Source organism: Orbicella franksi, chromosome 1 (assembly GCF_964199315.1).
Source record: "Orbicella franksi chromosome 1, jaOrbFran1.1, whole genome shotgun sequence".
Lineage (NCBI taxonomy): Eukaryota > Metazoa > Cnidaria > Anthozoa > Scleractinia > Merulinidae > Orbicella > Orbicella franksi.
In genome coordinates, this window is record NC_138145.1 from 18,002,540 (window position 1) to 18,016,305 (window position 13,766).

Sequence of the window (13,766 nt, forward strand, 5' to 3'; positions counted from 1 at the left end):
ATCAAGTTTTCAAAAAGGAAATATTGTCAGTAACGGTGTTTTAGTATCTGAACTTATTTAATATAGATTTTGAACGATTTTACTGCTCCGTTTTTTCCCTAATTCTAAGTTCGTTTGAGAAAATGTATTAAACACTCGAGAGAAAAAAGCATTATATTGGACGATTGCTTATGCAAAATGTTACTAACGTTATTTGAAATTATCTCGGTCATTTTAGGGGATTATCAAACGCAGCGATAAAGATGTCTTTTGCTGAACGTAGTTACATCATTTTAGAGCTATTAAATTAAGCTATTAATAATCGTCCAATAAAAACGCAAGCGATAAAAAAGCTGCGCGTGGAATATTTTTTCAAAACCTTCATTCAACTGATTTGACTTTGAGTTCTGTCCTTGTTTCTTGGTGCACCTCTTCCAATTTGTCGAAGAGAAACCAATTGCTAGCTTCGTACAACTGTTTTTGTTTGAAACTGATCCTGGAATTATAAACATTAAACATAACCGTTTCAACGTTAACTCTATTGAGGTCGTTATGTTTTATATTCTATATACTCCTAAAAAAAAGCTTACTGTTAGCTTCATCTTGAAAGACGTAAACATTGTTTTCATAATGACCCCCTTTGCCGTCATTTCTGCAGTCGCTACTCTTGCCATATTTGTTAAACGTCTCCAGTGCGTTAGCGCTCGCTGCACACCATCCACCATTTTGAACTGCAAAGGCAGGGAAACCTCTTTTGCGAGCTGCGACAGCGCACTTGACAATTGCGTTCTGACGCCTTTGGTAAAACGATGTCCCGCCATCCAAGACTGGGTCTGTGTCTTCAAGTGTTGGAATTGCACGATCTTCGGTGTCTCTATAGCATCCAAAACCTGTATAATCTATGAAGAGAGCAGGGTCCAACTAAATAAAATATTTTTATACCATGCCATAGAAAATACAGCCAATCAGAAAACAGGAAAGTCGTTGTATATTCGAAGGCATTACATCCAACCTTCCCATCGTGCGCCTCGGGTAACTATCTAGTAACATCAAAAGCAGTTTTCAAGTTATTTCTTTTTCAAACAATAATTACCCGAAATGATTTTCTATTTTTCCTTAGAGTTTATGTAGATGAAATCCAAGTGACGAACTAGTCGCCTATCTCATAATTGTTGGACCTTATTTTATAGTCAAAAGTTGAACCCTTCACTTGTTCAGCTCAAGAAAAAAAGATTTAGAAGTTTTCTTTCAGTAAATCATTTTGCATACAACCAAATATTTAGTATAACCAAATTTATATAGTTAAGATAACATGACAAACGATAAAGCTACTTTTGATTTTCTGTGTGTTTGCGGCAGCAAATTGGCATAAACTGAGTACTTGTTTTAGTTGAAGAGTAATACCTTTGATATAATAGACTTGATTAACATTTGTTCCACCTTCACCATCATTTTCACAGTTCGAGGACATTCCATATTTGTTGAATGTTTTTTCGGCTGTAGAACTCGATGCACACCATCCACCAGCCTGAAGAGCGAAAACTCTGAAGCCTAGTTTCTTGGCCACTTCATAACATTTGTAAATTGAATCATTTCTCGTCCGAAAGTCGCCGTCCAGGATGTCATCTGTTCCTTCTAGGGTAGGGATCGCACGGTCCAAACTGTCGTTGTAGCAACCGATCGTCTTATAAACTGACAGATAAAATTTATGTATAGGTTATCACGTAACTTTGACAGAAATTTGGAATAAATACAACATGATTAAAAAATTTTCACTGACTAACAAAATCGCACGTGCGAGTAAGCGCATTTTGGGCTTTATTTATTACTCATTCCAAATGATTACGCAAGAAAAGCACTTGATTATACAACAAATGGATGGGGTCATTTGCGCTTTGGCCACCAAGGCATTTTGCATTCAGTATATGAAAGTAATTATATCCTTCAACCTCACACACAAAGAGCTATAAATCTCATCAATCATTATTGAGTAAATTTCAATGTTTGGGGGCCTTTCGTACGTGGCGTGATGTTGCGTGGGCTCCATTTACGTACGGAGGAACGCAGGCTGGTAATCGAGGCTAGCATTCGCGCGGTAAAAATGTTGAGAGTATATTCTTATGCACAAAGGAACGAGCGATTTAGCAAATGAACTTACGAATGAACGAGAAAACAAGCGAACGAAAGAACGAAGGAACGAAGGAACGAAGGCACGAAGGCACGAAGGCACGAAGGCACGAAGGCACGAAGGCACGAAGGCACGAAGGCACGAAGGCACGAAGGCACGAAGGCACGAAGAAACGAAGGAACGAAGAAACGAAGGAACGAAGGAAGGAAGGAAGGAACGAAGGAACGAAGGAAGGAAGGAACGAAGGAACGAAGGAACGAAGGAACGAAGGAACGAAGGAACGAAGGCACGAAGGCACGAAGGCACGAAGGCACGAAGGCACGAAGGCACGAAGGCACGAAGGTACGAAGGCACGAAGGCACGAAGGCACGAAGGCACGAAGGCACGAAGGCACGAAGGCACGAAGGCACGAAGGCACGAAGGCACGAAGGCACGAAGGCACGAAGGAACGAAGGCACGAAGGAACGAAGGAACGAAGGAACGAAGGAACGAGGGAACGAAGGAACGAAGGAGCGAAGAAGCGAAGGAGCGAAGGAGCGAAGGAGCGAAGGAGCGAAGGAGCGAAGGAGCGAAGGAGCGAAGGAGCGAAGGAGCGAAGGAACGAAGGAGCGAAGGAGCGAAGGAACGAAGGAACGAAGGAACGAAGGAACAAAGGGACGAAGGGACGAAGGAACGAAGGAACGAAGGAACGAAGGAACGAAGGAACGAAGGAACGAAGGAACGAAGGAACGAAGGAACGAAGGAACGAAGGAACGAAGGAACGAAGGAACGAAGGAACGAAGGAACGAAGGAACGAAGGAACGAAGGAACGAAGGAACGAAGGAACGAAGGAACGAAGGAACGAAGGAAGGAAGGAAGGAAGGAACGAACGAACGAAGGAACGACGGAACGAGCGAGCGAGCGAACGAACGAAGGAACGGACGGACGGAAGGAAGGACGAACGAAGGAACGAACAAACAAACGAAGAAGCAAACCAAGTCTTCTTTTCCTCAGAAATTACGCTGCCGGATGGTGATCAAAATCCAAAACTCGAAGCAATTTTTATCGTTCACCAGTTATACAATGAATGTTTACCTTCAGTGTGCGTCCACGATGAAACTTCTGTCACAAGGGTGAGGACCAAAAATGACCATAACAATTTTGACGTCATGGTCTAAAGCTTTAATCTAACACGTCTGAAATAAAAAGAAATCATATTTATTGTATTGCTGGGTCAAATCATCCGAAGAAAAAAAACTGTTTAAATTTGCGAATTTTTTGAAACATTAAACAATAAAAAATTTGGGATAAAATACTTCTTAACAACATGAACAAGAGTATTCAAAAAAAGCGACTGCCTTTTTTTAAAATTGTAAGCTGTATATAGATATATTTTAATTGAGCTCACTGTTTTGGAAACTTCAGTAGTTGCTGTTGACAGGATTATCGTTTGCGAGTCTTTCGTTTATGTTCGCTGGTCAAATGAAGTCCCTCAACCATTTCTATTCCAGGCTTCTTGTGTAACATTAAATTACTGATGTGTTCAGTATGATTCTAAGCTGATCTCTTTTTCAGAAAAACAAAAGAAATAAAACAATTACCGAAACCTCTTACCTTCTTATTTAATTTTGCATTCATGCAAACATATGTCATCTCAATAAAAGCAACCCTTATCCTTTTTGAAGCCCATCGTCTATTTTCGTGTATTTCACATTACGAAAAAGCAGAGCACTTGAAGATTAGAGCGTTGCAATGCTTTTTAGATCATCAATAGGTCGAACTTTCTAAATATTTATGTATTCTGATCATCAGCTTGAGTTGATTTTTTTTTTGACGAATAGAGCTCTGTGGCAGCTTAATATATAATATATTATATCATCACAGTACTATAATTATAATGAATGATCTCTTATCCACATTTTGATCAGCGTAAGACTACAAATCGGAGTAAGATACACTTTTTTAAAGTGATAACCAAAGCAATTTACAGTAAATTATTTACAGGCAATGGGCTGGCCAGCCAGTCGCATGATTCTGCTTTCGATCCGCGACTCAAAAAGCATTCAGTTAAAAGGTATATTTAGACTAATTTCAGCTAACATCTCGCTATTTATTACTGAACAGATGTCGTTTATCTTGCCAATTTGATTAGCCATGACGCGTCTCGACCAATTCATCAGGTGACGCAAAGAATGTCTACTTGTGAATTCGAAGTTCGCTCATGTAATGATATCAGATCTGAGATTTCCACTTAAGCTCGCTTATAACGAGCAAACAGTATTTTGCACTCCTCGGAATGCTCCATTGCAATTTTTGTCCTTGTCTGAAATCTTGGTCCAACGCTATAAAAGCGCCGCCTAATAACATTTCTAAAATCCTCAATATCAAACGGTAGGAAGCGTTGTAAATTAACACTATAATATCCTATTTCACACGTTTTGAATTTCCCGTAGGAAAAAAAAAAGTGAAAAAAGAAGGGTTGCAATTTGCTCACTCACCGTCATTTAACTTGGCAAGTTTCATCACTTCATCATTAAATCTATTCAGTGTTCTGCGTCAGTACACTTTCCACAGCAGAATGGCAAACATGTTTAAGTGGAGGGAATTTAAAAAAACATGTTATACATTTATTCTTACTTGCCACGCCAACAATTCACTTATCACGCTTACTGTGTTAATTGACGCACATTAGAAAACGTCACGTAATGGCATAACACGGCTACGTATCAAGATAAGCGATCTTTCTGTTCTTTGACTTCTACGTTTGCATAGACAGTTCAGTGGAGAAAATTGCATACTTGATGCAGTCGAAGTTAGAAAATAAAATTATTCAGTTGGTTAATTTCAATTCAAAACACCGCGGTAAGAGCTTCGGTGTTCGGAAGAACTGCAGGTGTTGAATCGTAATTGGCCTAAACGTAAACAAATTTTAATGATGGCAAAAACGAATTAACTTTGACGATACGTTATATGTTACAGTCAAACCAAGTGAGGCGTACCCCTCAAGATTACATTAATGAACTGATTATTTGAATATTGAACCCGCTAGTCGTGTCAAGAATGAAATATTGAATTGATTATTGGCAAATTGGATCCACTAGTCCTTCCAAGAATACGGCTAATGGGCCTAATGTTCAAAAAAATCAATTTACTATTGATTTTTGAAATTACTAGCGAGTTTAATATTGAAATAGTCAAGTCAATATTGCATTCTTGAAACGACTAGCGGGTTCAATATTCAAATAATCAATTCATTAAGGGACCGTTAATTTTTTATGAGGGAGGGGGGGCTGGTGGGATTTGGGAAGCACCATTTAAAAATCGCACGATCCCCCCTCAGCTTACCAATTTTTTTCACATGGCCCCCCCTTTATAGCGGTCATTTTTTGGGATGACCCCCCCCCCCAAAAAAAAAATTGAACAAACAATATTTAGATTTCAACTTTTTTAATATTTCTCTATTATCCCCCTACTTCACGTTATTGTGCTCACTATGAAGACAATATTTACAATCCCTATACGACAGAGAGCTGTTGTTTAAAAAACAAATCAAAGGAAAGAGAAGTCAATTTCGGATCTCCTAGTTATGGCTCGCCCTGAGCGTGTGGCATTTGGCCTTTAATTGGCATCTTCCTCATCTGAATTGATGAATGCAAGAATGACGTCATTTGAGTCATCTTCTCCCCCAGAGTCAATGGCATCACTGTCATACTCATCATTGTCACTTTCATCCGTTTCACTGCTGTCAGCACTTGCCCTGTTGTCATTTTGTGTCAATGTCCTGGCATTTCTCAGTGTTGGTTGGCCAGCTTTGAGAGGCCTCTTCTGCTGCAAGCATGAATGTCTTACAATTGCCTTTACTTTCTCACTCTTGCTGCTTTTTAAATGCGCAAAATTCCAAAATGCGCAATAATGGCGAAAGCGACGAGTCGTTTAAGAAAAGGTTTACAGCTGAACGATCCAGGCAGTTTGACATCTTACAAGCAAAAGAAGCAATCTTTCTAAGTGCGGATGGCTGTTCAGAAAGGGCGGGTGAGTTTTCCGTGCCAGGGTACCAGTTGAAGCCCAGTGATGGAAGAAAACTGAACTTTTCCATCAAAGAGCTCAGAGCAATTGTGGAAAAGTTGACTGTCATATTGAAAGATGTAAAGGAACACGATTCCACACTCTTTCAGTCCAATGGGCTTGCTTTAAAGCAGGGCGAAGAATTTGCCCACAGTTTTAATGTAAAACAGATCAAATGTATAGAAGCTAAGTTGACGAAGGTCACGCAGGACATGGAAGCACTAGAAAATAAGAAGAGCAATTAGAACAGCATATTCAAGGGCACACTCAAACAGCACATCAACAAAAGGAGAAGGAAAAAAGAAAACCGCAGAAAGTCAAATGAAAGAAAGAGAAAGCGGACTGAAAACAACGTCCAACGAGTTTATGGAATCTGTGTTGGAAACCCGCTAGGAAATGATCTTCCACAATGCCTTGTGTACCCTCCTAGAACGGCCGTCCCGGAAGAGTGTATTGAAGTTGAGGATGTTGCCACGTCGTTATTTAGAAGAGATGGGCCATACATTGCACAGCTCTTGGAAGGGAATTATTTCACCACAAACCTTGAGCAGGAGTCAAAGAGCATGTTTACACCTTCATGTACCCTGAAGAGTACACTCTGACGGAAAGCATTGCTGCTTCTTGCAGCATTGGTGAAACTCGTCGATAGCGAGAAATGCACTTTCTGCGAAAGAGAAACAGAGAAACTTGTGCATTTATTTTGGGCTTGCCCAAAAACTCAATATTTTTGGAACAATTTTGAAGTATGACTACAGTCTTGCCAAGTTATTGCCAAGGAGACACCCTTAGAGCCTGATACAGCACTGGGCCTAAGGCTGGATAGCTCTAAACATTAACTTCTACTGCTTAAATGCTAAATATTACATTTGGCTATGTAGACAGAAAAAATGTTCTCCAAAACTAAATGATTTCTTACTGTATTTAAAACATATCTATGAAATGGAAAAAAATACAACTACAATCGTTTTAAAAAAGTGGGAGCCTCTGTTGCCTCTTTTGTAATCTCTTGACAACTCGACCCTAGTCCCCTGAAAACGAAAATAAAAATGAAAGGAAAAGAAACAAGGCGCATATATATATATACCATGCATATTTTCTGTAATTTGCAACTCGGAATGTACATTAGTGACAGGAGTAAACTGGTATGATCTTACCGTGCTAGAAATGTAAGAAGGGCAAGTAATCTAATTATGTTGTATTGTAAGCAGTGTAAGTATTAGTATTGTTAGTAGCGTGAGTACGCGTATTGTATAGAGTAAGTGTTAGTATCGTAAGTGGCGTAAGTAATAAGTTTTTTGTAAGTAGTGTAAGTAACTACATTAGTATTGTATTGTAAGCAGTGTAAGTAGCATTTAAAAAGAATAAAAAAAAATAAAAAAAAAAATAAAAAAAAGCATTGGTGAAACAGACTTCCATAGCAGCACAAGCGGCGACGAAGAACTCGATGACAGCGAAGATGAAGATGAGTGCCAGTGAAAGTTGCATTCGAAAATAACAGTGTTAAATACTTCTTTTCAGTAGCTACAAATGCTTTTTGTCGCCAAACGTTTTTTTAAAGCAGAAGGAAAGTTTGTAATAAATTTGTATCCTGCCTTCTATGTTTATTCTATAGCAATTTTTTTGATATTCAAACATTATGCCATTTTAAAGTTTTACTAAAATATTTCACGTGACCCCCCCTTTTTCCCTTATTTTTTTGGGATGGCCCCCCCTCGAAAGCCATTTTTTTTCCCATGACCCCCCCCCAAATCCCACCAGCCCCCCCCCCTACCTTATAAAAAATGAACGGTCCCTAATGTAATCTTGAGGGGTACGCTTCACTTGGTACCTGTAGAAGGTGAATGACGCACAACTAGACTCCTTTTTTTATATGGAAATATTTTTTATAAGAATATCGAGGCTGAAATTTGCGGCATTTTAAAAATATGTTATTATTAAACCCAAGTTTGAGATTTTGAAAAGAATATAATTTTGTGTTGAATATTTGTACACATGCACACCGTACAATTATATGTTTTTAAATAAACCGAATAAAATTATTTCTTTCTCTAAACGGCAAATCTAGCCAAAATGCAACAGAAAGGGCACGGTATTACTACAAGCTCCCACGACATAGCAATAATACGGAAATTCAACTACACTGCCTTATTTATGCGGCATTATATTTATTCGAGCAAGTTAAATGGCCTGGCCATCTCCATTCAGGATTTTATCAGTAAGCTACTCATTAAATACAATCTTGAAAATTTGTCTCAATCAAATGTCTTAGTAAGAAGTACTCCTCCCTCCTCAAAGTCAATCTACAGTATAACGTACTGTAAGTAACTGTATATACAGCAAGTAATGTAAGTAGAGTATTATGTTGTTAGCAGTATAAGTAGCCCGTATTGCAAGTAATTGTATTTCCTGTAAGAAACTGTATTCAGTATTGTATTGCCAGCATAAGTAACCCGTATTGTAGCGTAAGTAATGTTCTGTAAGTAGAGGAGCGTAATGAGTAGAGTATTGTAATGTTTGTAGAATTGTGTTTTGTAAATTAAAGTTATTAAAAAAAAAAAAAGAAAAAAAAGAAAAAAATTATTCCTTTCTCTAAACGGTAAATCTAGCCAAAAAGCAACAGAAACAGCACTAGTCGTTTGTTCGATGCTAATAACATTTCTGCAAGAAGTTATGCTTGTGAGCTGTGCGTGATATCAGCCCTTAATGCCTGCAGACTAACACCATGCATCCTGACGCTGAATACATTCGAAACCAGAAATGTTATACGTTATAGTCTAAGAATATTGTTAAGAATATTCTCAGCTAAAATCGGCAGAAAAAAAAAATATTCCGCCTCGGACGGAAAAACAATATTCTTATAAACAAGAATGTGTCCTAATCAGGAGCCATAATCGGGGACGGAGACCGTAAGCGCGCGCCATTTCAAGTATTGGGGTTGTCCCCATGATATGGGACAATAATTCTATTTTTAGAACAAATTGCGCCATCAACTGCGGCACACGCGCGTGCATGCTGCGAAGATTTTTGCGGATGTCGCGCGGGGGAAAAGGCGTCCGAAATTCCCGAAATGTTTCATGTTTTTGCCCCACAACTCAACGCGTTTACGTCTGTTGGAGTTTTGCGCAAGTATTTTCGTCGTAAGCTGCTCCAGTTTGAGTGAAGTAAGACAGTGTCGAATTTAGGTATGTTCCGCTGTAAGCTTATATATATCGCTGACCAAGTTGTGTTCCGACTGATGCTTCTTTTACATGAGCTGTACATTACTCCACTTTAAATTTCACATATGTTGAAGATTAACAACTTTTCCATTACACAGCAAAAAACTAGCTGGATATATTTAGATAGAGCAGAGCTTCAGGACTTCATAGTTTCATAGCTCCTCTTGCCACACGCTTGCGAGGAATTTGTCAGTCTATCGCGACCGAAAAGTAAAACAAAATAATTGCTAGTTTGAGTTTCACTTGAATTGTAAGCAACGCTTGATGTTTCATCGAGGCTTAATAACTTTACGTCCGTAGATACTGCTCAGTTTTATTCGTGTAAAAATCCAGTAAATTCTCTGTTGTCGATGAATGAGAGCGCCCACCGATGCGTGTTTTGTACAGTCAGTAAACATGACAAATTGTACTTCCGCCGCACTTTCGTGTGAAAGCGTACATCGAACTCAAACAATAGCTCTATAGTTTTTAAATATGTTTAAGATTGATAAATGTTTGAGAACACGTTCAAAGCTAAGCTGCAAATACGTGAATAAAGCAGAAACAATCAGCAAAGTTACGATGACGCTCTCTTTAATCAACTTGGAATAACGATTTCGATTTTGTTGATCGAGTTATAAAAACTCCTTGTCTATTTTCATTTTCGCAGTGTAAAACTTCACTATGCTTATGTTGAAGAAACACACATGATATTAGTAGCCTTTTTTGCATTCGTGAAATTTGTTGCAGCATCTCAGCACAAAAGATAACGAAAGAAATCTTTGTCAAGATTTGTTGACAATTGAAAACGCCGACTCGGACTTGAAAGTGCACGAGCTGCACTATGCAAATGAGCTAATTGTACGCGTCAGACTTTCCTTTCAAAAACCTTTGCAAACTCACCAAACAAGCAGAGACAATAAGAAACCATCAAAACAGGTTTTGGTTATGATTAAACATTGTCTGAGAAACTCACAAATTAACTCGATACCAGAGTAGAGAGTTTTCTTGCTATATTCTTAAGCATACACGTGAGCTTACAACTAGCGTGAGCAGATCTTATTATTCATTCCCAACGCGAGATTGAAGTCTTATTTTCGACCCTGAAAAACCCACCTTTTCCGTTAGTTCAGAGCATTAAACTACATATAAGCGCCCTGGTTCGTATTCCCTGCCTTATTCCCTGCCATCGCTGTGAAAAATACGCAAGAGAATCTCTAACTCTCACCATTTGATCACGCAACGTGACAACATCCACGCGAGAGCCCCTGACATGTGCGTGAATACGCGCGGATATATGACGTCAGGATGGCGCAATTTGTTCTAAAAGTAGAAAAATTGTCCCATATCATAGGTGCGCGCGAATCCCGAGACTTACGGTCTCCGTCCCCGATTATGGCTCCTGGTCCTAATGCCGATTTCGCGTAGTTTACAATTTGTAAGAAGCGTCCAAACTGATTGGCCGGCTAAGTATTCACGATATTCGCTAAATTCTGTTGTCACTTGTCGGGTCAAGCCAGAAGAGTCTTTGAGTGATTTTCTTTCCGTGAATTAATTTGTTGCCAGTTAGGTTTTTGCGATTAAAATTAAAACTCGCTCGAAGATTAGCATTGTGGAACCATTCTACAGACAATCCTGTCCACTGATCAGTTGCCGCGAGCAAGTACTATAAATTGGCATTCAGCGCTAGTGTTGGAGAGAAACAAAAATACATATTCTAATGGTTCGCCTGAATAGTCAGCTGAGTTCATAAAACTTGCAGCTGCATGTGACGATGAGTCACGATTGAGGCAATGTCCAGTCAGGATGAAATAATGGCTTCCTTTTCCCCCCTTCACCTCCTGCCATCTTCAATCTCATCTTGTGAAAATCTAGCAGCGTACGTTTCCCTTTCGGCCTTTTTTTTAGACGAAGATAGGTTCACCGATTGAGTTAGGTTACAAGTTTTGTTTGCACTACGACTAAAACAGAAAGAAGGGAAATGAAGAAAAAGTTAACAGAGCACTTCTGTCTTCTGACAAGCAAGCTAATTGAAATCGAAATCATGGCAAGTAGCATTGTCCTTGGTAGCAAGTCGTTTGCACCTGCAGGTCACGCACAGGTAAGATCACTTAAAATTTAAAGGGTGAAAGGCATAGATAAAGCTTCGGAGTGCAAGGTCGTAAAACGCTCATGGACAAACGAAATACTGACGAGATAAAAAAGGACCGGCCGACGTATAGTTTGCATTTATAATATTGTGCCTCCAACCAAGGACTTCGTCGAAAGAAGCTTGCACCTCGCTTCCAGTGGTGCTACTTACCCAATGTGTGTGTCGTGCAGGTTGTTTGCGTTGTTGGCCCTATGCTACACTGCATGTAACTGCATGTAACTTGCTGTTCACTTACTAAATCCTCAGGAGTCTATATCGATCCACGTTTGCCGTGTTCCAAACATGTTAATGAGATTGCTAATATACAAGTGAATATATGAAAGTTCATATATTTGAACTGCGGAGAATGATATGAAGATATGATTGATCATCGCAGTTATGCACACAACTTAAGCAGTTGTGAAATTAAAGCCTGAAAAACATTCAGGCATGAACGGGATTCCAACCCATGACCTATGCGATACCCGTGCAGTGCTCTACCAACTGAGCTATCAAGCCAGCTGGGAGCTGGCTACGTTGTGAGTTCGTAATATACCCGTAGAAGGTGAAGAATACAAGTGAATATATGAAAGTTTATATATTTGAACTACGGAGAATAATATGAAGATATGATTCATCATCGCAGTTATGCACACAACTTAAGCAGTTGTGAAATTAAAGCCCGAAAAAAATTCGGGCATGAACAGGATTCCAACCCGGCGTTAATTTCCCAACTGCTTAAGTTGTGTGCATAACTGCGATAATCAATCATATCTTGATATCATTCTCCGCAGTTCAAATATATGAACTTTCATATATTCACTTGTATTCTTCACCTTCTACGGGTATATTACGAACTCACCGGCAACGTGGCCTGCTCCCAGTTGGCTTGATAGCTCAGTTGGTGGAGCACTCCAGCGGTATCGCAGAGGTCATGGGTTTGAATCCCGTTCATGCCTGAATTTTTTTTGTTTTTCAGGCTTTAATTTCACAACTGCATGCTTAAGTTGTGTGCATAACTTCGATGATCAATTAAAAGACATATCTTCATATTATTCTCCGCAATTCAAATATATGAACTTTCATATATTCACTTGTTTTCTTCACCATCTACGGGTATAGTACGAACTCACAAAGTGACCAGCTCCCAGCTGGCTTGATAGCTGAGTTAATAGAGCACTGCAGCGGTGTAGCAGAGGTCATGGGTTCGAATCCTGCTCATGCCTGAATTTTTTTCAGACTTTAATTTCAAAACTGCTTAAGAGTCATACTCAGTTATTTTCCAGCTATATAAAAAAGTCGCGGCCACGGTACCTCGCCGATTTTGCTGAAATTTGGCTTGCAGTCTTGTTGTAGAGTCCTAACAGCGAAATGTATGTTAAAAAGTTCCAATTCTTTTTACTTTGGAAAATATCGAGAAGGCCGATTTCGAGTGACCTTGGCGGCCCGCCAATATGGCGGATGGAAGGAGTTCTAGTTACTTCAATCCTGATCCTGCCATCGTAATTAGTTCTCGACGATTCTTGTAACAGGCATTAAGAACTATCCTTTTTTCTCTTATTTATCGAGATAAATTCGGAAAATGAGAAGTTTGAACGAGCAACGGCTAAGAAGCTCGAAGTTATGTTTACGTCGCTTTAAATAGTCGCAAATTTACTGCAAATTAGGAAGCTGATATCTCCATTGTTATCTCGATTAAGAACTAGTCATTTACCCTGAACACACCTTGTTTATTGAAAAATTGATTCCCTCAATAAAGAAATTGGGGAAATTTAACCGTGGATATAAAAAAAATTATAGCACCAGTGACAGTCTGACCAGTTTAGCCATTGCTGAGGACCAGCCCGTTAAGCGAATACGGCAGATGTCTTAATTGAGAGAAATGAAAAAAAAAAAAAAAAAAAAAACTATTCCTGTCGTCTAAATAAAGTTATTTCCATTTTTCTTGTTCATATGGTACAAATGCTCTACGTCTTAAGACACGTTAAAAAAAACTATTGATACGTGATTTCTGGAGAAATTTTGAAATGATATGGATCATTTTGTTGTTGAATTATAAAATTAACATACTTCATAACACCCACTCGATTTCGTTTTTCCAAATCAAAGTATCCTGGAAATCACCCAGAACATAGGAACTCAATTTTCATTTCCAATATCAAAAAAAACTTTTTATTTTACCCAGATTACGTGGCTACAAACTATCGCGGAAATACCGACCGACATAATTTCAATCACTGTTGAGTACAGATATGCAAATTACGTCACGTTTCAAATGGAGTCCTCT

At 39.0% G+C, this 13,766-nt stretch overlaps 2 protein-coding genes across 2 annotated transcripts in view; both read right to left on the reverse strand.

Moving 5' to 3' along the window:
• Window positions 1–491, reverse strand: part of LOC145482698 (uncharacterized) — a 19,653-nt gene extending 19,162 nt beyond the window's left edge. Inside the window, exon 1 of the mRNA XM_081461370.1 lies at window positions 359–491. Within this exon, the coding sequence (XP_081317496.1) occupies window positions 359–491 (133 nt within the window). The remainder of the gene's footprint in view (window positions 1–358) is intronic.
• A 43-nt stretch (window positions 492–534) lies between these two features.
• Window positions 535–3,257, reverse strand: LOC145482789 (uncharacterized). Its single transcript, XM_081461460.1, has 3 exons — window positions 3,182–3,257; window positions 1,384–1,671; window positions 535–878 (listed from the first exon to the last, which is right to left on the reverse strand). Exons 1-3 carry the CDS (start codon window positions 3,255–3,257, stop codon window positions 544–546), a joined length of 699 nt encoding a protein of 232 aa, XP_081317586.1. The 3' UTR covers window positions 535–543.
• Between the last annotated feature and the right edge of the window lie 10,509 nt (window positions 3,258–13,766).

Coding starts and splice junctions, on each gene's coding strand:
- LOC145482789 (XM_081461460.1), bottom strand. CDS start 3,257: ATGACGTCAAAATTGTTATGGTCATTTTTGGTCCTCACCCTTGTGACA. Junction 1,672..3,181: donor ATCGTGGACGCACACTGAAG/GTAAACATTCAT, acceptor TTTATCTGTCAG/TTTATAAGACGATCGGTTGC. Junction 879..1,383: donor TCAAGTCTATTATATCAAAG/GTATTACTCTTC, acceptor CTCTCTTCATAG/ATTATACAGGTTTTGGATGC.